General features: G+C 43.7%; 1 protein-coding gene across 1 annotated transcript in view; it reads left to right on the forward strand.

Annotated features, from left to right (window-relative positions):
• Positions 1-26,755, forward strand: part of LOC126187708 (phospholipase DDHD2) — a 208,278-nt gene that overhangs the window by 109,875 nt on the left and 71,648 nt on the right. The window contains exons 3-7 of the mRNA XM_049928952.1: positions 2,883-3,184; positions 3,695-3,824; positions 12,298-12,632; positions 12,730-12,880; positions 12,975-13,219. Coding sequence (XP_049784909.1) covers positions 2,883-3,184; positions 3,695-3,824; positions 12,298-12,632; positions 12,730-12,880; positions 12,975-13,219 — 1,163 coding nt within the window. The remainder of the gene's footprint in view (positions 1-2,882; positions 3,185-3,694; positions 3,825-12,297; positions 12,633-12,729; positions 12,881-12,974; positions 13,220-26,755) is intronic.

Here is a 26,755-nt window from a genome sequence, read left to right on the forward strand (position 1 = left end):
CGATGAGACCGATGACCTCGCTGTTTGGTCTCTTCCCCCAAACAATCCAATCCAATCCTACTTACTTGTGATGGCAGATTCGATTGAAAGTTTGCAAAGTAATATTTCAGAGCTAGATCAGAAATGTAAGGACTATGGTATGAAGATTAGCATCTCCAAAACGAAAGTAATGTCAGTGGGAAAGAAATATAAACGGATTGAGTGCAAATAGGAGGAACAAAGTTAGAACAGGTGGACGGTTTCAAGTACTTAGGATGCATATTCTCACAGGATGGCAACATAGTGAAAGAACTGGAAGCGAGGTGTAGCAAAGCTAATGCAGTGAGTGCTCAGCTACGATCTACTCTCTTCTGCAAGAAGGAAGTCAGTACCAAGACTAAGTTATCTGTGCACCGTTCAATCTTTCGACCAACTTTGTTGTATGGGAGCGAAAGCTGGGTGGATTCAGGCTACCTTATCAACAAGGTTGAGGTTACGGATATGAAAGTAGCTAGGATGATTGCAGGTACTAGTAGATGGGAACAATGGCAGGAGGGTGTCCACAATGAGGAAATCAAAGAAAAACTGGGAATGAACTCTATAGATGTAGCAGTCAGGGCGAACAGGCGTAGATGGTGGGGTCATGTTACACGCATGGGAGAAGCAAGGTTACCCAAGAGACTCATGGATTCAGCAGTAGGGGGTAGGAGGAGTCGGGGCAGACCGAGGAGAAGGTACCTGGATTTGGTTAAGAATGATTTTGAAGTAATAGGTTTAACATCAGAAGAGGCACCAAAGTTAGCACTGAATAGGGGATCATGGAGGAACTGTATAAGGGGGGCTATGCTCCAGACTGAACGCTGAAAGGCATAATCAGTCTTAAATGATGATGATGATGATGATGATGATGATGATTCCCTCAGAGTTACAATTTAATTAGAATTACCCTTGTTTTACTTTTGTTGATGTTCATCCTATAACCGCATTTCACTTCCGCGTTCTTTGCTCTCTCTGACAGATTACAGTGGCATTGGCAAACCTGCAAAGTTTAATTCTTCTGTGTGAACTTTAATTTTTTTCGGGATTTTCATTGGTGCTTGTGCATTGTACAGATTGAATAACATTGGAGATAGGCAGCAACCCAGTTTCACTCCCTTCTCAACTGTGCTTCTCTTTCATGTCTTTGACTCTTATAACTGCAGTAAGATTGATGTAAAAGTTCTAAATAACTTTTCACTCCCAATATTTTATACTTGGTACTTTATCAAAAGCTTTCTCCCAATTTGAAAATGCTCTAAATGTAGGTTCGCCTTTCTTTACTAAGGTAAGTGAGGGTCATTATTATAGATTATGTTCACATATAATGTACTTGATTTTCACATAATCTTAGCTGTAAAAGTTGTACTTTTGTAGCAGTGACATCACATTTCTGAAAACTGATCTGACAGGCCATACTCTGAAATTTCCAAAATTAGTTGAAGCTGCACCTCTGAAATAAATTGCCATCCACAAATATAACATTTTGTGAGTGATTCAGAATGTTTTTGCTTTTACATCCAATGAGCCAATGACAGTCACCAGAACTCTAGACCATACAAGTGTGTTACTTTTTCTCTGGTAGAAAAACATCCTCATTTTTGCAGAGTATACTTTGATTATGGGGAAATTGTTGGATGAGGCACTGTTATGGAGAGAGATTTCATTTAGGCAGTGGAAAATAATTTTGATTATTAAAAGTAATAATACATGTAGAAAAATTTGAAGCATTCATGGTTTCTGAACTGCAGTCCCTATAAACTGCAGGGGGAGGGATTAGAGGACACTTGGTTTCTAAACATTAGACCATGTGCACACACATGCACATGAAGAGGTTCTCCTCACAAAGAAACGAAAAGGCAAATGAGACATTTTAAATTGGTCAAGAGTGGAAGTAGAAAGTTAATTTTAATGAGAGGTACATGGGGAAAGGCTGAAGGTGTTGCACTGATGGGTAAATGGTGCACTAATGAGTGTCTCCACAACATTATCAGACATTTATTATTGAAAGCATTTGTGTACTTTGTTACTAAGCTAAGTAATTTATTTTTTGCTTGTCTATCACTAGTGTGTATTTTGTTTCTGAAACGAAATATTAGATTCCATCTGAAAAACCAGAGGAGTTTTTTTTATATTTGTCACTCAGCTTTGTCAGTTCTTTGCCAGAGGTTTTCGAAACAATAATAATGTTGTCACTCTTTAAACATTGATATGTTTTCTTGTATTCTCATGAATGAACTTACTTGTATTTGCTTCTAAATTACTGAAGCAGCCTTGAGATTTATTAGTACTGAATAATTATAGACACCCCTCCCCCCGCAACTGTTAAATGTGTCATTTGTGCTGTGAACTTCTCATAATCCTACATAACACACAACAGGCTTAGTTCTTTACTTATTATTATGCATAAATTTTATTTTCTGTGTAAAATGGACTAAGAAAAATAATTTTCATTCCATCTCACTTTGTTCCCAGTAAGGTGCGTGGTAATCAGATGTTTTACGTTTTGTGAATTGTGTCTGGATTACTTGCTTTAAAGTTTCTGGCCTGGAACTGATAATTTTAATGTTATTAAGATTTCTGGTGTGCATATCTTTTTATTGTTAGTTTCTCCTGTACTGCTAAAGTTACATGTAATCACAGTAAGAGGCTATTATTTTAATTTCAGTGCATTAATTTTTTTTCCTTTTTAAGAAAATTATGATGTTGATGTGAGGGCAGTATTGAGCAACATTCTGTCCTCTTCCTCCTCCACTTATGCCCATTGATATATATAGTGTGTCAATAATACTAGTAATAACGAACTGGTCTTGCTTGGGGATTTTTAACTGTGAATTCTTAGCATTGGCATATTTCTGTTGTTTCAGCTGGGACAAATACATTTCGCCTAGGTCATCAGAAGAGACCAGTGTATGCTCAACCACCCGGACTTTCATGGTCTCCGGTTTCTGCACCTCATGTGACTGCAAATACTTCACCATTACCGCCACTTACACAGTCAGTCACACATTCAGCTCAAATATTTCAGCCTATTCATATACATGAGAAAATGGCTACTCCAAACGAACCTCAGCCGGTTGCAGCCTCTGTTGGATCCGTTCAGTATCAGTCTCCAATTACTAACGGTTCTGGAGCACCTACTGTTTCACCACAGTCATTTACTGGACAAGTATGTAACTTGAATATAGTTATTTTGTTTATCTTTCTACTGATACTTCTTCGTCAATACTTTGTGCCTTAAACTACTATGGGAACAACAATAGACTATGAAAGTAAATTTACTGTGAGAAATGAACCAAAACTGTTGTTTCACCTGTAAACAGGAAGTAATACATTTTGTCCATTGTCATACAATGTTCTTTTTCAGTGACAGTAATAAATCTTGTTTGATAAAAGGGTCAAGCGAGTAACTAATTTTAAAATGAAGCAGCAAGTAAGAAATGTCACTGTACCAAATCAAAGTTTTTATTTAAGTTTCATGCAGTCTTGATGTGGATTAATACAGTTTACGAGATGCTTTTTCATTACAATGAAACTCACTGCAAATTGAGTAGATTTGTTAATAATTTAATTCATGGTGCAATAAATGCTTTCAATTATTATTTCATTTAATGATCTGCAGTCACTTATCCACATTGATGGCACATTTTTTTACAAAAAACATTTTATCCATATTTAGATGAATGCAGGTTCAGTCTATAGACAAGTTTATCATCACTGGTTTTTCAAAAAGGAAGTTGAGACAAAAGTTGTATGGAAACCTTTCAGCATGGCAGATTCTCTTGCATTGGAGGAAGCTTTTACTTCATGTAAGTACTGCATCATGGACAACTTAACCTTAGTAAAACAGGAAAAGCTTTTACCCTGCTGCTGTTAAGTGTTTGCTTAATTCATAGTAAGATGATGACTACAAGGAGTTCCTTATTTGTAGGAGAGGAGAAGCCTTATGAACAAGAATAAAGCAGATGTTATACAGGATTTAAAGTCTCAAATTATTTAATTAAAAAGTAGCTACCAGTAATGATGAAGCAAATAAAAAATATATATAGAATGAAATAATTATTTAAAATAACTGTCTTCAAACATGAGCCCACAGGTAGTGAACAGAAGGTTTGAATATATCAAACAGTGGAAAACCTGGGATGGAATAACTAAGTGGCAGACAGGCACATTGAATAGATTGAATAGAGAGTTGGTCCATAACACCCAGAGACTATAGATCCTGCACGTGCATTGCCCCCCCCCCCCCCCCCCCCCCCCCCGTGTGTGTGTGTGTGTGTGTGTGTGTGTGTGTGTGTGTGTGTGTGTGTGTGTGTGTGTGTGTGTGTGTGTGTGTGTGTGTGTGGAGGGGGGGGGAGAGTGTTTTGTCAAAATGGTGGGGGCTTCCAATCTGGGCATAGAGTGTTCGACGGGTTGGCAAAAACTGTGGCAGCCTACTCTGACAGACAAGGAGATCCCTGCAGGAAGAAGCAAGACAGATGCTTGCTATAAACTCTTTATTGCTTCAACAAGCTGCAGCAGTTACAGGTGCATTCTCTCATCCACTGGCACAGCCTGGCATCATCCCATGCGCCTCTGCTTGCCTGACACAGTCGGGCATCGATCTTGCAGTCCATGGTGGCAGCAAGTGGTGTCATGAGGATGGCAGTAGCTACTGCCCCAACAGTGCTGAGGCCTTGCGAGGTAGGCATAACTAGGTAGTGCTGCATCAGGTGAGGCGACATGGAGGTGTTACGCTGCTGGCAGGCAGTTGTGTTGCACTCAGTGGAGGTGAGTGTCGGGCACTGACAGGTGCTCAGTGACTAGGAGGACACCAGTTCATCCTTTGGCCCATCCGATAGTGGCAGGACCCCCAGCAGGCCTTCCTTGCGGGTTTGCGGAAGAATGTTGATGGCCTTCTGCCTGACTTTAAGCCCAGCTGTTGCGACATAACTAGACTGGCCAGACTGACAGCTTTTATACGTGACAAAGCAGGTCTTGTAGCTGAGGTCATGCACATGACCTGGCGAGCACTAACGAAATGTCCCAGAATGTCGGTTATTGCTGCAGTGCCCTTGTCGTAGTTGCAGAACAGCAGGCATGGTGTGAGTTGCCTGAATTTCAGAATGGAGTCCTGGCTCAATCTCACTCCACTACACTCGTCCCCTCTTGGAATAACTCGGCCCATGGAATTCCTGCTTAAAGTCTGGCTGAAATGGAGGGGCTATTGTGTGTACAATTTACATTTTTCAATCTCTACATCCAAATACAAGTCAAGAGAACAGATTCTAGATTAGCTGCTGTATGCCTTTACTTTTCATTCCCTCTTTATATTTACACTGTTTACAACATTCCACTTACCTGGGCTCAGCAACTGTGTCTTTGCTTCTTGTTTTATGTGCATCTCATTTCCATTATTCACACTTAAATCCCTTTCTGTGGTCCTCTTGCTGTTTTCTGCAGCACTCAAGCTGCCTCACTGAGGAGTCAGTAAACCTCTTTTAATCTTTAGCTGTGACTTGTCCATTTTTGCAGCAGTGCAAAACTGTCTCATAGGAATAAGGGTGTAGGTATCTAGGAGGCATTGTATTGCTAGTCTTTCCCAGGTAATAGTACTCATATGCTAATACTACTAACTTTCCATAAATACACAGCAAATGCATTCACCTAATATATAAGAAAATGTGAATAAGTTCTCATGTGTACTGTTGGGTCATGCCCTGCATTATCCTACACAAACAGCATTACATGCTCAAAATTAAAATCGGGTGCTTCTAGACCTGTACAAACTTACAGAACTGTATGCATACTAACTGTTGCCTTATCACTCTGAAATAAGGCAAACTGTTTACAAAAGATGAGAGTCTGTAGTAGCATGGCTGTGACTGCATTTTCAGACATAATGACTAGAGAACTATCACAATTCCATGTACTAACTTCATCAGACTCAGAATACTTCAGTAATATGCACAATACCTCATTATCTACCATAATACAACATAATCATGACCCTAACACATTGTTTTCACATCAAATCCTCAATATTTCATAATAAACCTCAATATCTCAACTCAAAATTACATCTCGAGAAAGTAGTCCAGTGTATCACACTCCATGAGCTCCGGGATATCACTGATAGACTTCCTGGGCCACAGTCACTTTTCAGTTGTCCTCCTGGTGCCCTTAGTGCACCAGTGATACCTCAAAAAAATTTCACTAGTACCCAATACATTCTCCCATGATGTCATTTCTCTAGCTAGGACAGATTTTGTAGGTGGATTTTTTGCTGTTGCACTCACTGTATCCTGAAGGACCTTGAGTGGTTTAGTGATGATGTAATGTCTGACAATCATCTCATATGCATGTAGAATCTGTCTATTGCTGTTTAGAGTCAGTCTCGCGAAGACTGGAAACCCTAACCACTCAATATTCTGGCATCACAGTTAGTCATTCAGACAGTGTTCGTTTGTTTGTAGGTACAACTAGAAGCATGCAAAAATGCAAAGAATTATTGGCTGATGTGAGACTTACCTGTTTTACATGCATTGTGGGAGGGAAAGTCAGCGTCTGCCATTGGTAGAGACTTTGGCTTATCACGACTACTATAAGTGTGTGTGTCAATGGCAAAAACAGGAAACCAGGTGAGCTGGCACAGTGGTTAGCACACTGGAGTTGCATTCGGGAGGATGACAATTCAAACCCTTGTCCAGCCATCCAGATTTAGGTTTTCTGTGATTCCTCTAAATTGCTTCAGGCAATTGCTGGGATGGTTCTTTTGAAAGGGCACAGCTGATTTCCTTCCCTATCCTTCCCTCATCTGAGCTTGTGCTCCATCTCTAATGAACTCGTCAACGGTACAATAAACTCTGCGAATGTCAGGTCATCCTCAAAAAAATGACGAGGGAGAACAGAATGAGTTGTAAGCAGTAGGCTGCTGATCCGAGAGAATCGTCTCAACAGGTTAGGGATGTTTCGAATAGCATCATGGACTGGACCTACATGTGTCTAATGAAAAAGTTGCCTAGTAGCAGGTGATTTAAATGGTAGACAACCATTACGTAAACCACTCCTAAATTCAAAAAATAACAACCAGGATAGTTTGCAAAGAAACATCAAACTTGGAATGCTACAGATTTTATGGAGTAACAAAAGTGAAATTAGTATACTTTCTTCTGATTGTGTACAGTGTATACTGCTATAATTTGGACACATAACATGACCAAGAATGTTAGTACAACTTTATTAGACTGTGGCATGTACATCAATCACCATAAAATACACTGAACACAATAAGATAAGGCAAATGTTTACAAGCTGTAATAACATAACAACTGAGCTAGTGCATAATGCGGCAGGGTTTAAATAGGCACTTGCCTGTGGCGGGCTCTATCGGAAGTTCATGGTATTGCTCTTTCGCGGCACACTCTTGCAGAAGACAACACACTGCTAATGTGTGCGACTTTCAAGTGTGTGCTCATTACTTCATATATGTTGACCAGAAACCCAAAGGTACAACAAAAAGTACCGGGTACTGACCCCTAAGCATGCTGGCGGCAGCATCATGCTGTGGGGCCGTCTTTCTTGGGGTTATTTTCATCTTATAGTCCAAATAGAAGGAAAAATGGATTGTTTCCTGTACAATGTCATTTCAGAAAAGAATATGGTACATATGGGAGAAAGCATATGCCAGATAATTGGATATTTCAGCAGTATGCTAATTCAAAATACACTTTTGGATATTTAAAAAAAAAATTCTTTTCAGGTAAAAAATTCAAACTTTTGGTGCGGGCAAGCCAGAGCCTGGGTGTAAATCCAATTAAATACCTTTGGGATGCATTGGATTGACACCTTTCACATAGAAGCTTCACAAAACAGGATCAGTTTCCTGCTGCCCTATTTGATGAATGTCAAATTTCCCACTTAATCTATTACAGAATCTTGTGAATTCAGTGCCAGATACATGTGCAGCTGTGAGCAATGTCAGTGGGTATACAATGAAATACTGATACTTTCCTCATATTCCATAATAGTTTTGTTTGATTCTTATGTCCTTAGACCTACAAATTACTTTTGAGCCAGAAGAATTGTCATTTTTTGTTTTGATGTCAAATAACTGTTTAAACTGAACGTAGTTGTGCATTAAATGGATTACAATTACATACTTCTCAATTACCTGCTGGTAATTTTTTCTATTAACACTTACTTTTAGTAATTGTATATAATGCTTTCTTCGAAATACTTTTGGGCACTTCTGTACCTGAACTAATAGCTACTCTATTTCCTCGTACACTCTTTGCTGTTTACAACACTCACTCACAACCTACCTCTGTTGCAAGTTTGCACCACTACTTCTACACAAATCACTGTTTGCATGAGAGGTACACACTTCACAAAATTATTAACATATTGCAGTACTCAACAATGCAAACAGAAAATGTTGTCTCACAGTTCCTTTAAACTTTTGCCTCATCTCTTTTACACTTACTTGTAATCCTTTCTTATAAATGCAACACAAACTTAAAGATAACTGTAATGTACATGTACATCTATCCTCAGTAAATAACAAGAAAAAACGCAAGTTTATTTACATTTTGCACTCCACTACATATGGACATATCACGCACACTACTACAGACTGCAAATTCCTGCTTCTCTACTTACAGCAAACTGTGCCTATGGTCACGTACTACCTACCTACCTGACTTACACTTCCCAGGCACGTATGGCCTTCCTCATCTCAACCATGCGCTTTCTCCGTGTTGCCTGCTAAAATACCTTTTCCTTCAACATATTCAGCACACCACACTGTGTGATTTAGTGCATGAGGCCTTATGACCTGGTAGGTTACATTGCGTATGTACAACCAGTCTCATTGGCTCATTCCTTGGGCCCCTCCCAGGTACTAGCACTGATTCTATACCAAACATATTGTAAAACAGAATAGTGGGAAGAGTATAAAGCCAGGAACAATAGATTCAATGATCCACAGTTGGTTATAAAATGCACATGCTGTTGCTCACTTACATTGCTGACGACCATAGCACCTTTGTCAGTTCTGCTTCTTACTCCAAATGTAGTAGGTTGGGCGTGCAATTACTGCTACAGGGAGAGGGATGGAGTGTGGAAAAGCCATTCTTTTGGTTGTGTAGATAATGGGATTCTTCCGCTCTGAGTGTTGGGGTGTTGATGGCTTGGCAAGGGCTGTGGGAACCCAGCATGAGGAGAAGGTGGCTGTAGCAAGACAATCAGGTTTCACAGAAATTGTTTACTACGAGCTACAGTCAGCAGCAGCTATCACAGGTGCTCATTCTCATCTGGTTGTGTGGCCTTCAGTTGTCTCGTGTCTCCCTGGTTCCCTGACTTGGTCAGGCATTTGCAGCAGCGGCAAGAGGACAACAGTAGCTGCTGTCCTCAGAGTTCCAAAGCCGTGCAAGGTAGGTATACCTATATAGTGCTGCGTCGCATGGGGCAGCCTGATGTTGGTGGGCGGTTGTGCCAGACCCAGGTGAGGCAAGTGCCAGTTACTGGCAGGTGCCCAGTGGCTTGGTGCCTAGAAGGGTAATGATTTGTCCCTTGGCCAGTCTGGCAGTGGCAGGATCCCTGGGCGGTGGTCCTCGTGGGAAGGGAGAAGAACATGGTGGTCTCACAGCAGAAACCAACACACAGTGAACACCAATTTGAAGCCCGCCTTGTGGCCGAGCAGTTCTAGGCGCTTCAGTCTGGAACCGCGCAACCGATACGGTCGCAGGTTCGAATCCTGCCTCGGGCATGGATGTGTGTGACGTCCTTAGGTTAGTTCGGTTTAAGTAGTTCTAAGTTCTAGGGGATTGATGACCTCAGATGTTAAGTCCCACAGTGCTCAGAGCCATTTGAACCATTTTGAAGCCCGCCTTCTCAACTTGTCCTCCAGGCTTCATGGCTAGCTTTTATACACAATAAGGTAGGCCTTTCTGTGGCTGAGGTCATGTATATGGCACTCAGAGTGCTGCAAAAATATTTTGAAATGCTAGTTATTGCCACAGCATCTGAGTTTTAGTTGTAGGGCTGCCAACATGCCAACTGAACCAGCAGACGTCCCAAGCACATAGATTTCAGCATCGGGCCGTTGTTCAATCCCGTGCCACTACTCGTATGTGAATGTATATGTGTTTTGTCTACATCTGATGAAGGACTTATTCCAATAGTTAAATAGTATCTAGTGGTCTTTAGTCAGTGTGCATGTCTGCCACTCAGTGCCTCCTCTGTGGTGAGCAACCATATGCCCTTTTCACCGAGTTATGTGGAAATAAGTGTAAATTTAACCATAACTAATGGTGATAGCTGACAATTTTAACTGTGTAAACTGTGCTTTAGAATGGATTTATATACAATGAAACGGCCACAGATGGTTCCACATTCATAATTTATATCAGAAAATTTTTAGAGGTACACTGAGAATAAACAGAGAAGTTTACAGTTGTAACTGGTTATGGTGTCATTTCAGTAATAATGTACAGTTGGTTTTATGGATAGGTAAGTGAAACGATGAATAAGTAAGGTCATGGAAATACAGTGAAAAATCTTTCTAGCTGTCACCCTACTTTCAGCTTTTGTTTGATGAATTACGGGTTTCAAGGTTTCGTTGTATTTGATAATGGGATCGTACACTTCACTCCAGCCATTTAAATAAAGTGTTAGAGCAAAGTTGCTGCTGGAAATATTTGTCATCATGTTCCACAATAATTCAGCTGCAGTCCCAAATATAGTGTGTTTATAAATGAAATGTGCAGTTTAAAAAATTAACAGTAAATACATTTATTCATTTATGTGGGCAAACCTTGCAACATGAGCAGTGGTAACTTTCAGTTTTTGATGTGTTACGGACTGTTCGCTTGTAATGCTTACTGCACAGGCGTAGCATTTGTTTCCAAGAGAGCATCACAAGAGCAAAAGGCTTTCTGTGTACTCCATTTTGAGGTGTCCAGATCTGTAGTTACAATGTAGTGTGAGTTTCATGCATGGGTTAAGAAAGACCCACCACACAAGAATAACTTAGGTAGGTGGATCCAACAGTTTGTGGCAGCTTGATGTCTTTGTAAGAGGAAAAGTCCTGGTCAACACTGTGTGTCTGATGCAGATGTAGAAAGAGTGCATGGGGTGTCACTAAAATACCTCACATGTCACTTAGTAAAGCAAGCAGGGAATTGATTATGCCAAATATTATTGTGTGGGAGGTTTTGCGTAAGTCATTATGTTTTAAAGTGGGATTAGCGCAGGCCATTACACCAGCAGATAAAGTGAAAAGGTATGACTTTTGTGAAGAGCTGCAGTTAAAAATGGAGAATGGCAGTTCTGTAGAAAGGCTCATCTTCTGTGATAGAGCCACTTTCCATGTAAGTGGCAAGGTGAACACACACAGTGCCCTTATCTGATGAAGTGATAAACCGTATGCACTGATAGAGCATCAACATGACTCTCAAAAAGTGAAAGTTTTCTGTGCAGTGTCCTGTGATGGAGTGCATGGCCCATTCTTCTTCAGACATCAAACGGTGAAGAGCAACTCATTTCAAGATGTGTTGGAAGCCCGGTTGTTGGTCCAGCTGAACACTAGCTTGTGACAATTACATTTTGCAACTTTACAGTGCTCCATCCCATTTTCACAGGAATATACAAGAGCTTGTCAGTCATTTTCTTCAGCAATGCAGATTGGGCATGCTGCAACAGACAACCAGTTTCTACCCTGACCACTCTGTTTGCTGGATTTAAAACCCTGTGTTTTCTTTATATGGGGCTTTGTGGAAGACTGCATTTATGTACTGCAGTGTCTGTGTCCCTTGAGGAAGTGTGTTATCGGATAAAGCATGCATTGCAGACCATCATGCAGGACATGCTACACGGAGTACAGAAAGAATTTGGTTTCCATGTAGATGTGTGTCATGTGACCAAGGGTGCACATATTGAAGGAGAGTGATTAATGTATCAAAAACTTGGACAGTTGCCACTTCCAGTGCTGTAAGATTTGCCCCTATAAATCAATAAATAGATTTATTATTAATTTTAAAAGCACACCATTTATTTATAAACACACTGTGTACACAAAGTATATTATAAATAAGATGTCTTGAAAAGCTGCTCTAATTGAATTCTACATTGTTACTTTGCCCAAATCTGATAAGACTAAAAAGGAATATTTGTTGATGCTCTGCGAACTGAGGATATTATTGCAGAAATCAGGAAAATGTTTTGTTCACCCCCTTTACCCTTTTTTCATTAAATGCAAAGAATAAGGACATAGCAATCACAGTAATAACAACTTTTTTTCAGCTGATCTTTCACCAGAGACAGTGGTATCAACAGATGGAGGCCGATATGATGTCAACATTTTGAGGCGGCAGAAAATGGCTGTTTACTGGGAAGAGAACCCCACAGAAGTCCGTCGTTGTTCATGGTTTTCGAAGGGCTCTCTTGATAGTAGATATATACCATACGATGAAAATGTTTCTGCGAGGTTGGAAGAAGAGTATAAAGTAGCCACAGTGACAAACAGCTGGCATCATCGTGTGGAATTATCGAATGGGGAGCATATTATTTTTCATGGGCCTAATGTAATGGTTCAGTTTCCTCAAGCTACATCACCTGATGCTTGGGGCAACACACCTGTTAGTATAAAATTTCTGTGTTTTGTGCTGTTTCTGGAACCTCCTTTCATTTGTACTGATGATGAACTCTTAACAAAGATAAAAATTTTCACTCCAGCAAATACCAACAAAACCTCGCATAGTGAAACGAGGCGTTGATGAATTTGAAATTGATGAAGGAGAACCTGACAGAATAGACCATCTTCTGTTTCTTGTTCACGGAATAGGATCAGTGTGTGATTTGAGGTTCCGACCTGTGGTAGAAGTTGGTGAGTAAATATGTATTGTTTGGTCTTTTTCCATGCTTAAGTTTGCATAGCTAATTACAATCTGTAATATAACTTTTGCTTTTTTTGATTACAGTTGATGATTTTCGGTGTATTGCTCTGCAACTGCTCCAGTCTCATTTTAAATCGTCTTCTGAACAAGGGATTGTCAACCGCATAGAAATAATCCCTGTTTCCTGGCATTCAAGTCTGCATAGTGAAGATACTGGTATTGACAGAAAGTTGAAGAGTATCACTCTACCAAGTATTCCAAAACTGCGGAATTTTACAAATGATACAATATTGGATGTGTTATTCTACACAAGTCCTGTTTACTGCCAGGTAGTTTTACAGTATACAACTGTTAACTCGTATGAACATTTTTGAATGATTTGCTGATAACTGAAAATAACTGTAAGATGGGGGAAGGCCCGTGAAAAGCCCAGTTGCAAGCCCTGCCCAATCCACTCACCCACCTCTTACTACTCCAATCCTATCATTGGCTCACTCTATCCCATCAGAGGCAGAACCACATGTGAAAGTAGATTATACCAACTCTGTTGCAGTTGCTTCTTGGCTTATTATGTTGGTATGACCGCTAACCATCTGTCCACCACAACGAATGGTTGCTGCCAAACTTCGGCCAAGAAAAAAGTTGACTACCCAGTGCCATAACCTGAAGTCAATTGCATCATGCTGGAATTCAACGCTGCCTCACAACCTGGGCCATCTGGACCCATCGCTTTCCTGAACTGAACTACTCAGATGGGAGTTATCCTTTCAACACATCCTTCACTCGTGTAACTCTTCAGGCTGAATCTCCATTAATCCATTGTCCCCACACACTCTACCCAACAACTTCCTCTTCCTCTGTCCTGTCACAATCACCCAATGTGTGTCTGCGTATGACCTTCATCGTGCACCGCACCTCATCAGCTCTGGTACTCACGTGTCACATGCCTAGCCTGTGCACCTGCCACCCCTCCCTCCCCACAGTCCTAGCCAGCAGGGAAATAAACCTGCTGTCTTCCCCCAAGTCACTAAGAACCCACCTACAACACCCTTCCTACCTCCCACCTCTCTCCCCCCACCCATCTCACTCAACAGTGCCGCCATTCCACCCTAGTATTCCTGCCACACTGCAGTCCCAGCTTTATGTCCTACTGGGAAAATAAAAGAACTCAAAATCTCAGAACTCATGCTGGTAATCAGAATGTGTTTTTAATAGTGAAAAGGGAAGAGAAAGTGTAGCATTTCTATATCCAATAAGGCTTAGAGGGTATTGCTGGCAATTTAAAATCAGTCAAGTGATTGCATAATGGGACACTGTTGGTGGAAACTTCTAGTTACCAACAAGTTAACAACCTCCAGAAAGCTCAGTACTTCGTGGAACATGCCATCAAAAAACTGAGCTACACACTACCTTGAATTACAACAAAGGTGTTGTGACACGCAGGGCTTTGGTGGACATTCCAAAGGAGAAACTGAAGGATGAATGGACTGTAGAAGATGAAAAACATCATAAAGAGGGCAGATGGAAATTTTATAAAATCTGTCTCCTTTGTCCTGACAGTCAGTAGCACAAAACTTCCTGAGCATGTTAAGGCAAGTCCTTTGTGCAAGCATGTTGCCTTTGTCCCCAACCCAGTGCATTGTTTTGGTTATATGACGGAGAAGTCACTTGCGGCAAATGTGGTAAGGTAATCCACGAAGGTGTTGCTTGTTAATCCCCCTTTGAAGTGTGTGAATTTCTCGGGGGCCCACCCTGTCTGGAGTTGGGACTGTAGTGTATATCTTGATGAACGGAAGATATGTGAGCTTAAGACTATGAAGCACAGCCCATATGGTGAGACCAAAAATATGTATAAGGTCATGCTATTCACAATGTTTGCTACCTCCTTTGCTTCTGTTCTTAAACATCCAGTGCAGAAAGCAGACGCTGCTACACAAACAGAGGTTGCTAATGTCAGACTAGTACCTGCATTTGTCAGTGCGTGTGTGCTGCTGCAGTTGTTTCGAAGCTTGCCCCTCCTCCCAGAACTTCAGAAAAGGCCATGGTTGCCGACATTGCTGGATTCCCCCCCCCCCCCCCCCCCTCCCCCCCGAAGATTCATTCTGGTCCACTGTCCAGGACTGCCACTACCACTTCTGTGGTTGTAGCTCCAATGCCTCCTCAGGCCAAAAAATCAAAACCGAAGGTGAAGACTCAACCACTGACTGAGATGGGAAGTACATACTCTGACAATATTGATGTCATGCTCTCTGACGTGTCTCTAGACTCTACTTCAGAGTTAATGGGCATTGTCGTCATACTGGGGCGATTACCTCACCCCAAGACTGAGCCTCCATCCATCCTGGCAGAAAGTCAGCATGAAAGTGCTACCCCTGTAATAGATGCATCCCGTCCAACAGTGGAACGTTAATGGGTTTGGGACACATGGAGGAGCCGAAACTCCTAGCTCAAGAACACCCCCTGTGCTTGTGTTTGCAGGAAACATTTTAAAGTGTTGATGTCCCTGTACTACACAGCTATACATTCTGTCATAAGGATGTCCTGAATGGGGAAATGGCCAAGGGAAGGGTTGCTGTGTTCGTAAAAAATGTGCACTACTCCTCTGCTCTCCCACTGGCAACTGACTTGTTGCAAGCAGTTGCAGTTAAAATTCATGTGTTTTAGAGGATCGCTGTATTTACCTCTGCAAGATGCAGTATACTCTGAGGCTTCATCTTCCAGAGCAACTCCCCCCCAACCAATTCTCGTACTGGGAGACTTTGGTGCCCATCATATCTCGTGGAACTTGATCTCTGCTTGCCCTCAGGGGTCTGGTTTCGGAGAGCCTCATGACGTCTCACAAGCTGTGTATCCTCAAACACAAGTACTTCTACTCTTTTCTATGCTTCTGCTGCTGGGTCATTCTCAGCCATAAACATCTCTTTCTGCCTTTCAGCCATCGTGGACTCGAATTACCTGAACTGAAGTGACTAAAATAGATGGCCAGCAGGACTAATTGGATGCTGTTCATTTGGCTGGCTGTGTTTGAACACTGCAACAGTGTCGAGGAATGGGGGGACCACATTACATGAGTGATCAATCATGTTGTTGACTTATGATATGCATCCCAATGTCCTAAGGTCATATGGGAGGCAGTCTGTACCTTGGTGGACCAGTGAGTGCCACTCAGCAGTCTGGGACAGGCTCTTCGATGGTTTAAGTACTGCCCAGCACCAGCCAACCTCACCCACAGCCTCTTGGGTTGCAAGAGCCAAGACTTGACACATAATTAAGGAGAGTAGGAAAAGGTCATGGCAAGCATTCCTGGACTCCATCAACCACTCCATTTGTTTTGTAAAAGTATAGGAAGCCACCTGGAGGATTTATGGTAAACACAGTGATTTGCTACCAATAGCAGCAGTGCTGAAACAGGGGTGACTTCAAACACAGAGTGTATATGTGGACAAGGAAAAAAAATTCTCGAATTTCCTGGTTAAAAATACACTTTCTCCCAGGTGAAAACACCCTTTGTCCGTGTTAAGTGACAGTGTATTTTCCCTTGGAACTGTGAAACTTATCAATCCTTTGAATGGTTATAGTTTTATACTTGGGCATACAATTTCCCAGCACTTCAGACAGTGTAACTCAGGGAAAAAGACATGTTTTGGAAATATCTTTGATGCGCAGCAATATGTAAGCTGCATATTTTCGTATTATGAAAGTATACAGTGGAATTCCACCAAACACCGCATGTTACTTTCTGAATAATTGAAATCGAGATTGCGATGCGCTTTTGTAAGCAAGTCATAGCTCATGTCACGTGATTTCGCCAGCCAATGAGAGCGGATATTCAGAACATAGAACACATAATGTAGTCAGCCAGCAGCAACATCACTGTTAAGTAGCGTGAATACACAAACAGTGAAAGTTAATAGTTGAAATTAGTATACATAGTGTTGCTACAAGAAAAGCAAAGCTTTCATACATAATATTGGTCTCTGAGGTTAATAAGCTGCAAGAGAAGCTAAGCTTTCGCATATAATGTTGATCTTTCTTGCGTGTGTTACACTTTAAGATCTATCACACAAATGTGCCAGTAAAATTTTTGATAATGACATAAATGTCTGATCTGGGATGAAATTCTTGTAAATCGCTCGTCGAGTTGATTTTTAAATGAAAGTCGAACGCACTGTGATTTAAGAAATTCATGGTACATTCTTGCACATAGCTCAACTTACGTAAAAGGATATTTACTGTGAAAGTAACACTTTTCAAACTGCCATTTGCAATATTTTCCCGCGACCTGTTAGAAATAGGTTCGTTTCAGCAGTTGCCAGAGATGGCAGATAACAGGTGACACCACGCTTCCGCAGCGACCAAGATGTAGGAAGCCCGTATGTACGTATGTGTAAAACGTTGAAAGATCATACATTGTGTCATAAAAGAAACAAGACATCTGAGGATGCTCACAGAGCATTGGAATTTCGTGAACCATACTAAACTGTGCACATTTAAAATGCATTCTTAAAGTGCACATTTGTATGTCCAGATTCCCAATGAAGTAGACCTCGACCTGATATGCTTTTCAGTGTGGTTTTTGGGATGTAAATTTTCTTGCAGCACCAGTACTGTATTATCTCATGTTTGGTTCTTTATTATGGCATAATGCCACACGTGCTAGAAGATGAAAATGTGCACTTGAAATGCAGTGAACAGTTGAAACTAACCAGTACTGTGGAATTAAACATTTCGTTTTAAATACATTGACTGCCTCTGTGGAAAACGTTAATAAAAGTCAAATTTCTTTAGCAAACAGACAAAAATATCTTTATTGTTCTGCAAGGCTATAAGGTGGAAATAAAATCAAATCTGCAACTAACAACATATTTTAGCTTTCCGTAATTATGTGAATGTATTTTAATTCACTTGAAAACTCCCGGCCACAGATATCCATTTTGTTTTCATTTGACTTGCGAGTAAACGAAGGGGAAACAGCAAAATCACTAAATGTAAACACGGTTCACGTAGAGACTACCCACTATTGCTCTGCGCGTCAGGCCCGGATCTATGATATTTGCTAACGGGGTCTATACTAAAAAAAAAAATCGAATTTTCAAAATATGTTCATCTTGTAGCACACATCTTTCTGGAAAATCTGAAACAGAAAACATATGTGTTCGAGGAAATGTAAGACATGTTATTTGGTCTTAAGTGTGCCAAAGTGCAGTGCCACGCCTCTTCATACAGTATTCTTCTATCGCACGTCACTGTATTTCACTCTGTGGAATTGAAACATGTATATTTTGTAATGGATGCCATCAAACTATATTCAGGACAGTGGAAATTGAAATATGCTGTAGTGCCCCTCCTGCTCCCAGTTGGCCAGTTTGACAACCTGCCCTTCTTAAAAACATAAAAAAAAAAAAATCTCACAATTAATAGTGGATGGGATTATTTGTAATCGGGAGAACAAGAACTCTTCAGAGAATTTGCACTCTTTATTACCTATTAGCTAATAACTTGCTGTTTTGTGTGATGTAAAATTAAATTTAGGATCCATAAAACTGATAAAGACAAGAGACAAGCAAGAAAGTACACATTTCTTCAATCCTTAGGTCCTAGCATTTTTTCTCTGTAATCTTGCTACAGCTTTACATGTCGTGCTTCTGCGAAAGAATCTATTACCTCATCGAAGTTCGTCAAACATTTTGCTACATGAAAAATCAAAATGTCGCAATGTAAATCTTAAAAAGCTGTTAATCCAAATAATACCCAAGACTGGTGTGGTTTCTCGATCTGATTACAATTATTTTGTCACTGTCTACTAGATAAAACAACATAGGCTTTTCTAATATTGCAGCAATTTTGTAACACACACCAAATAAACTAGATTGTTTCGTACTACAAGCAAAAAGCTTTATGTTAGGAAATAGTATCACATTTCATTCATACACACCAGTTTCTCAAGCATGAGGTAAAGTAGTATTACGAAATTTTTATATAAATTTGGAATCGTCTTACTCTTCCATAATTTGCCCCCCTGCGGGTCCGGGGATTAGAATAGGCCCGAGGTATTCCTGCCTGTCGTAAGAGGCGACTAAAAGGAGTCCATCCCCCTCACAGGGGTAGCTAGCGCCTGCGTCCGGAGACGGACAGTTCCACGACCTATGATTGTGGTCTTTTTGGTTTTTCACTTCTCGTTTCTTCCTTCCTTTGGTTGGTTCCTTTCTTTGCTCTTCTCCACCTCACTGTCTTCCTTACTCTTTCCCTTGACTTCTTCTCCTTGCCTTCACATTGCCTTCTTCTCCTTGCCTTCACATTGCCTTCTTCTCCTTGCCTTCTCATTGCCTTCTTCTCCTTGCCTTCTCATTGCCTTCTTCTCCTTGCCTTCTCATTGCCTTCTTCTCCTTGCCTTCTCATTGCCTTCTTCTCCTTGCCTTCTCTGGTCTCCGCCTCGGCGTTTGAGACAGTCTGTCCTCTTTCTCCTTCTCTCTCTTCTTTTTCCTCTTCTTCCTTCCTCCCTGTGCGTGCCTGAAGGCCGACCCACGCGTTCGCACGCGTAGCCGGTGACGGGGTAACGCGTAATTCCCCGCCCTGGGTAGACATGTAAGGCACGCACGTACCCCCTGGTAAAGGCCAGGCCCAGGGAGGGGTGATTGCCTGAGCTGATACCTTCTGACCATGCCAATTGGTCCCTCCGTCTGTTTCTCGGGAGGTGTGACCTGAGGTGTAAACATTCACCTAAGGCGGGAGTGCCCTCTGAGAGGGTCCCCACAAGGAAGGAACGCGCCATCGGAGACGCTGGCAATCATGGGGGATTCCTCCGCAATGGATTTCACTCCATCTCTCTCGACTTCTGCCCAAAAACGGAAACATGACCAGCCACCAGTGACAAAAGTACTACCACCTGCCCCACAGTTCCTCGTCGTTTCTCGATCTGAGGACGGAAAGGATTTTTCTTCTGTCAACCCTTTCGTTATTCAGAAGGGCGTAGATGCCATAGCCAGATCTGTCAAATCTTGTACCAGCTTGCGTAACGGTACCTTATTACTAGAAACTGAGAGCGCCTTTCAGGCACAAAAACTGCTTCGGGCCACACTCCTGTACACATTCCCTGTCCGGGTGGAGGCTCACCGAACTTTGAATTCGTCTCGTGGTGTGGTCTATACTAGACCCCTCGACGGATTGACTGACGAGGAGATTCAATCTTTCCTCGCTGAGCAGGGCGTGACGGCTGTCCATAGGGTCATGACAAAGGTCAACAATGACCTTGTACCGACCCGGACACTTTTCTTGACCTTTGATAGTGTTAAGCTGCCATCGCGCATCAAGGCGGGCTACGAGGTTATTTCTGTTCGCCCCTATGTCCCGACACCTACGCGCTGCTACCAGTGTCAGCGTTTCAATCACACTCGACAGTCTTGTTCCAATGCGGCTAAATGTGTCACTTGTGGCAGGGATGCCCATGAGGGTGACTGTCCACCTCCGTCTCCTCATTGTGTAAACTGTCAGGGTGACCATGCCGCATCCTCCCGCGACTGTCCTGTCTATAAGGAAGAACGCTGTATCCAAGAAATTCGGGTCAAAGAAAAAGTGTCCACCTCGGCTGCTCGCAAGCTATTGGCTAGTAGGAAGCCCACGCTGCTCCCAGCGGGGAAATACAGTACTGTCCTCGCCTCTCCTCGGACTACCAGGGAGGTGGCAACCCAGACATGCGATCTGACCTTCAGCACCACGGTCGTCCGTTCGGCCAGTGCTAAGATCGCGCGGTCGACGTCTCCTCTTCCTCCCATCACCCCACAGACACCAGCCCCTTCATCAGCTTCTGCTAAGACGAAGACGCCGAAGTCAGATGCACGGGCCTTCAAGAAGGAACCGTCCCGTGCAGACTTCCTACGTCCCTCGACCTCGCAGCCTTCGACCGGTACTTCCACCAAACGACCTTCCAAGAAGGCTCATAGGAAGCACAGTTCTCCTTCTCTGCCACGGCGCATTTCTTCTCCTGCGCCACCCAGCGGTTGCCGCCCCAGACCGTCAACCGTTTCGCCTGGCTTCCCCTCCCGGCCATCTTCCCGAGATGGCCGATGAACCTATAGACCCAATGGACGATGACTGTCCGCCTACTGATAGCGGCGGCAGTGCTCACTCGAAGTCAGGCCCTCAGCGGCCTTCGAGGTGACCACTTCTTTCATCTTCCTTTTCTTCTTACGATGGCACTTATTCACTGGAATATTCGCAGCATTCGCTCCAACCGAGAGGACTTGAAGTTGCTGCTCCGCTTGCACCGTCCGCTCGTCGTCGCCCTCCAGGAAACGAAGCTACGCCCATGCGATCAAATTGCCTTGGCACACTACACCTCTGTGCGTTTTGACCTACTCCCTGTGGTAGGTATCCCGGCTCATGCAGGGGTTATGTTGCTGGTCCGGGATGATATTTACTACGATCCCATCCCGTTGCACACCGGCCTGCAGGCAGTTGCCATCCGCATTACTCTCCCCACTTTTATATTTTCCATTTGTTCCGTTTACACTCCATCGTCGTCTGCCGTTACCAGGGCAGACATGATGCAACTTATTGCTCAGCTACCTGCACCATTTTTGTTAACTGGAGACTTCAATGCCCACCATCCCCTTTTGGGCTCTCCAGCATCCTGCCCGAGGGGCTCCCTGTTAGCAGACCTTTTTAACCAGCTCGATCTTGTCTGCCTCAATACTGGCGCCCCTACTTTTCTTTCGGACACATCTCACACCTATTCCCATTTAGACCTCTCTATATGTACTCCCCAACTTGCACGCCGGTTTGAGTGGTATGCACTTTCTGATACATATTTGAGCGACCACTTCCCGTGTGTTATCCATCTCCTGCAGCATACCCCCTCTCTGTGCTCATCTAGTTGGACCATCTCCAAAGCAGACTGGGGGCTCTTCTCTTCCAGGGCGACCTTCCAGGATCACACCTTCACAAGCTGCGATCGTCAGGTCGCACACCTCACGGAAGTCACTCTCACTGCTGCTGAATATTCCATCCCTCACCCTACTTCTTCTCCACGTCACGTACCGGTCTCCTGGTGGACCGCAGCATGTAGAGATGCTTTACGTGCTCGTCGACGTGCTTTACGCACCTTTAAACGCCACCCTACAGTGGCGAATTGTATCAATTATAAACGATTACGTGCACAGTGTCGTCGTATTATTAAAGAAAGCAAGAAAGCCAGCTGGGCTGCTTTCACAAGCACCTTCAACAGTTTTACTCCTTCTTCTGTTGTCTGGGGTAGCCTGCACCGGCTATCTGGCACTAAGGTCCACTCACCAGTTTCTGGCTTGAAGGTCGCGAATGACGTCCTTGTGGCCCCTGAGGCTGTCTCCAATGCCTTCGGCTGCTTTTTCGCAGAGGTTTCGAGCTCTGCTCATTACCACCCTGCCTTCCTCCCCCGCTAACAGGCAGAGGAGGCTAGGCCACCTAACTTCCGCTCCTCGAATTGTGAAAGTTATAATGCCCCATTCACCATGCGGGAACTCGAAAACGCACTTGGCCGATCACGGGCCTCCGCTCCAGGGCCTGATTCTATTCATATTCAGATGTCTACATCTACATCTACATTTATACTCCGCAAGCCACCCAACGGTGTGTGGCGGAGGGCACTTTACGTGCCACTGTCATTATCTCCCTTTCCTGTTCCAGTCGCGTATGGTTCGCGGGAAGAACGACTGTCTGAAAGCCTCTGTGCGCGCTCTAATCTCTCTAATTTTACATTCGTGATCTCCTCGGGAGGTATAAGTAGGGGGAAGCAATATATTCGATACCTCATCCAGAAACGCACCCTCTCGAAACCTGGCGAGCAAGCTACACCGCGATGCAGAGCGCCTCTCTTGCAGAGTCTGCCACTCGAGTTTGCTAAACATCTCCGTAACGCTATCACGGTTACCAAATAACCCTGTGACGAAACGCGCCGCTCTTCTTTGGATCTTCTCTATCTCCTCCGTCAACCCGATCTGGTGCGGATCCCACACTGATGAGCAATACTCAAGTATAGGTCGAACGAGTGTTTTGTAAGCCACCTCCTTTGTTGATGGACTACATTTTCTAAGGACTCTCCCAATGAATCTCAACCTGGTACCCGCCTTACCAACAATTAATTTTATATGATCATTCCACTTCAAATCGTTCCGCACGCATACTCCCAGATATTTTACAGAAGTAACTGCTACCAGTGTTTGTTCCGCTATCATATAATCGTACAATAAAGGATCCTTCTTTCTATGTATTCGCAATACATTACATTTGTCTATGTTAAGGGTCAGTTGCCACTCCCTGCACCAAGTGCCTATCCGCTGCAGATCTTCCTGCATTTCGCTACAATTTTCTAATGCTGCAACTTCTCTGTATACTACAGCATCATCCGCGAAAAGCCGCATGGAACTTCCGACACTATCTACTAGGTCATTTATATATATTGTGAAAAGCAATGGTCCCATAACACTCCCCTGTGGCACGCCAGAGGTTACTTTAACGTCTGTAGATGTCTCTCCATTGAGAACAACATGCTGTGTTCTGTTTGCTAAAAACTCTTCAATCCAGCCACACAGCTGGTCTGATATTCCGTAGGCTCTTACTTTGTTTATCAGGCGACAGTGCGGAACTGTATCGAACGCCTTCCGGAAGTCAAGGAAAATGGCATCTACCTGGGAGCCTGTATCTAATATTTTCTGGGTCTCATGAACAAATAAAGCGAGTTGGGTTTCACACGATCGCTGTTTCCGGAATCCATGTTGATTCCTACATAGTAGATTCTGAGTTTCCAAAAACGACATGATACTCGAGCAAAAGACATGTTCTAAAATTCTACAACAGATCGACGTCAGAGAGATAGGTCTATAGTTTTGCGCATCTGCTCGACGACCCTTCTTGAAGACTGGGACTACCTGTGCTCTTTTCCAATCATTTGGAACCTTCTGTTCCTCTAGAGACTTGCGGTACACGGCTGTTAGAAGGGGGGCAAGTTCTTTCGCGTACTCTGTGTAGAATCGAATTGGTATCCCGTCAGGTCCAGTGGACTTTCCTCTGTTGAGTGATTCCAGTTGCTTTTCTATTCCTTGGACACTTATTTCAATGTCAGCCATTTTTTCGTTGGTGCGAGGATTTAGAGAAGGAACTGCAGTGCGGTCTTCCTCTGTGAAACAGCTTTGGAAAAAGGTGTTTAGTATTTCAGCTTTACGCTTGTCATCCTCTGTTTCAATGCCATCATCATCCCGGAGTGTGTGGACATGATGTTTCGAGCCACTTACTGATTTAACATAAGACCAGAACTTCCTAGGATTTTCTGTCAAGTCGGTACCTAGTATTTTACTTTCGAATTCACTGAACGCTTCACGCATAGCCCTCCTTACGCTAACTTTGACATCGTTTAGCTTCTGTTTGTCTGAGAGGTTTTGGCTGCGTTTAAACTTGGAGTGAAGCTCTCTTTGCTTTCGCAGTAGTTTCCTAACTTTGTTGTTGTACCACGGTGGGTTTTTCCCGTCCCTCACAGTTTTGCTCGGCACGTACCTGTCTAAAACGCATTTTACGATTGCCTTGAACTTTTTCCATAAACACTCAACATTGTCAGTGTCGGAACAGAAATTTTCGTTTTGATCTGTTAGGTAGTCTGAAATCTGCCTTCTATTACTCTTGCTAAACAGATAAACCTTCCTCCCTTTTTTTTATGCTGAAGAACCTTTCTCCTGCGGGTAAAGGTTTTCTTCTTCGTACTTACAATCGCATCTGGGTTGAGGGACATGTTCCCGCATGCTGGCGTGAGTCTATTGTTGTCCCGATTCCTAAGCCGGGGAAGGACAAGCACTTGCTTTCCAGTTATCGACCCATCTCGCTTACCAGCTGTGTCTGTAAAGTGATGGAGCGAATGGTTAACTCTCGATTGGCTTGGCTGCTCTAGTCTCGACGCCTACTTACCAATGTACAATGTGGATTTCGTAGGCGCCGTTCTGCTGTTGACCATCTGGTTACCTTGTCGACCTTGATTATGGATAACTTCTTGCGGAAGCGCCCGACCGCGGCTGTGTTCTTTGATTTGGAGAAGGCTTAAGACACCTGTTGGAGGGCGGGCATTCTCTGCACCATGCATACATGGGGCCTTCGCAGTCGCCTCCCTCTTTTTATTCGTTCCTTTTTAATGGATCGACAGTTCAGGGTACGTGTGGGTTCTGTCCTGTCGGACACCTTTCGCCAGGAGAATGGGGTGCCACAGGGCTCAGTTTTGAGCGTCGCTCTCTTCGCCATAGCGATCAATCCAATAATGGATTGCCTCCCAGCTGATGTATCAGGCTCCCTTTTCGTGGACGATTTTACCATCTATTGCAGCGCGCAGCGTACGTGTTTCCTGGAGCGCTGTCTTCAGCGTTCTTTTGACCGTCTTTACTCCTGGAGTGTCGCCAATAGCTTCCGTTTTTCTGCCGAGAAGACGGTCTGTATTAACTTCTGGCGCTACAAAGAGTTTCTCCCACCGTCCTTACGACTCGGTCCCATTGCTCTCCCATTCGTGGAGACAACAAAATTTTTAGGTCTTACATTTGAGAGGAAACTTAGTTGGTCTCCACATGTGTCATATTTGGCTGCCCGTTGTACCCGTTCTTTAAATGACCTCCGTGTTCTCAGTGGTATGTCGTGGGGAGCGGATTGAACCGTCCTACTTCGCCTATATCGGTCGATCGTCCGCTCCAAGCTGGATTATGGGAGCTTCGTATACTCCTCTGCACGGCCATCCATCTTACGCCGCCTCAACTCCATACAACATCGGGGTTTACGACTTGCGATCGGCGCGTTTTATACTAGTCCCGTAGAGAGTCTTCATGCTGACGCTGGTGAGTTGCCACTCACCTACCGGCGCGATATATTGCTTTGTCGGTATGCCTGTCGGCTACTGGCAATGCCTGACCACCCGTCTTATCGTTCCTATTTTGATGACTCTCTCGACCGTCAATACAGGTTGTATGTCTCTGCCCTGCTACCCCCTGGAGTTCGCTTTCGTCGCCTCCTTCAACACCTTAATTTTTCACTCCCTGCAACCTTTCGAGTGAGCGAGAGCCGCACGCCACCTTGGCTCCAGGCTCAGGTTCGCGTCCACCTTGACCTCTGCTCGCTCCCGAAGGAGGTTACCCCCGGTTCAGTCTACCACTCCCGTTTTGTCGAACTTCGTTCGAAGTTCATTAATATGACCTTCATTTATACAGATGGCTCTAAGACCAATGACGGGGTCGGGTGTTCTTTTATTGTCGGGGCACAAAGTTTCAAATACCGGCTCCATGGCCATTGTTCGGTCTTCACAGCTGAGCTCTTTGCCCTCTACCAGGCTGTTCTTTACATCTGCCGCCACCGACATTCTGCATATGTCATCTGCTCCGATTCCCTGAGCGCTATCCAGAGCCTCAGTGATCCGTACCCGGTTCACCCTTTCGTGCACCGGATCCAACGCTCTCTTCAGCAGCTGGTGGACGTCGGTTCTCCGGTTAGCTTTATGTGGGTTCCTGGCCATGCCGGTATCCCTGGGAACGAAGCTGCAGATGCCGCGGCCAAGGCTGCGGTCCTCCAGCCTCGGACAGCTTCTTGTTGTGTCCCTTCGTCAGATTTTAGCAGGGTCATTTGTCGGCACATTTTATCGCTGTGGCATGCCGATTGGGCTGCACTTACAGACAACAAGCTTCGGGCCTTGAAACCTCTTCCCGTGGCTTGGACGTCCTCCTCACGCCCTTCTCGGCGGGAGGAGGTAGTTTTGGCCCGGTTACGAATTGGACACTGCCGGTTCAGCCATCGCCATCTGCTGACGGCTGCGCCGGCACCGTTGTGTCCATGTGGGCAATTGCTGACAGTCCACCACATTTTAATGTCCTGTC

Source organism: Schistocerca cancellata, chromosome 5 (genome assembly GCF_023864275.1).
Source record: "Schistocerca cancellata isolate TAMUIC-IGC-003103 chromosome 5, iqSchCanc2.1, whole genome shotgun sequence".
Taxonomy (NCBI): domain Eukaryota; kingdom Metazoa; phylum Arthropoda; class Insecta; order Orthoptera; family Acrididae; genus Schistocerca; species Schistocerca cancellata.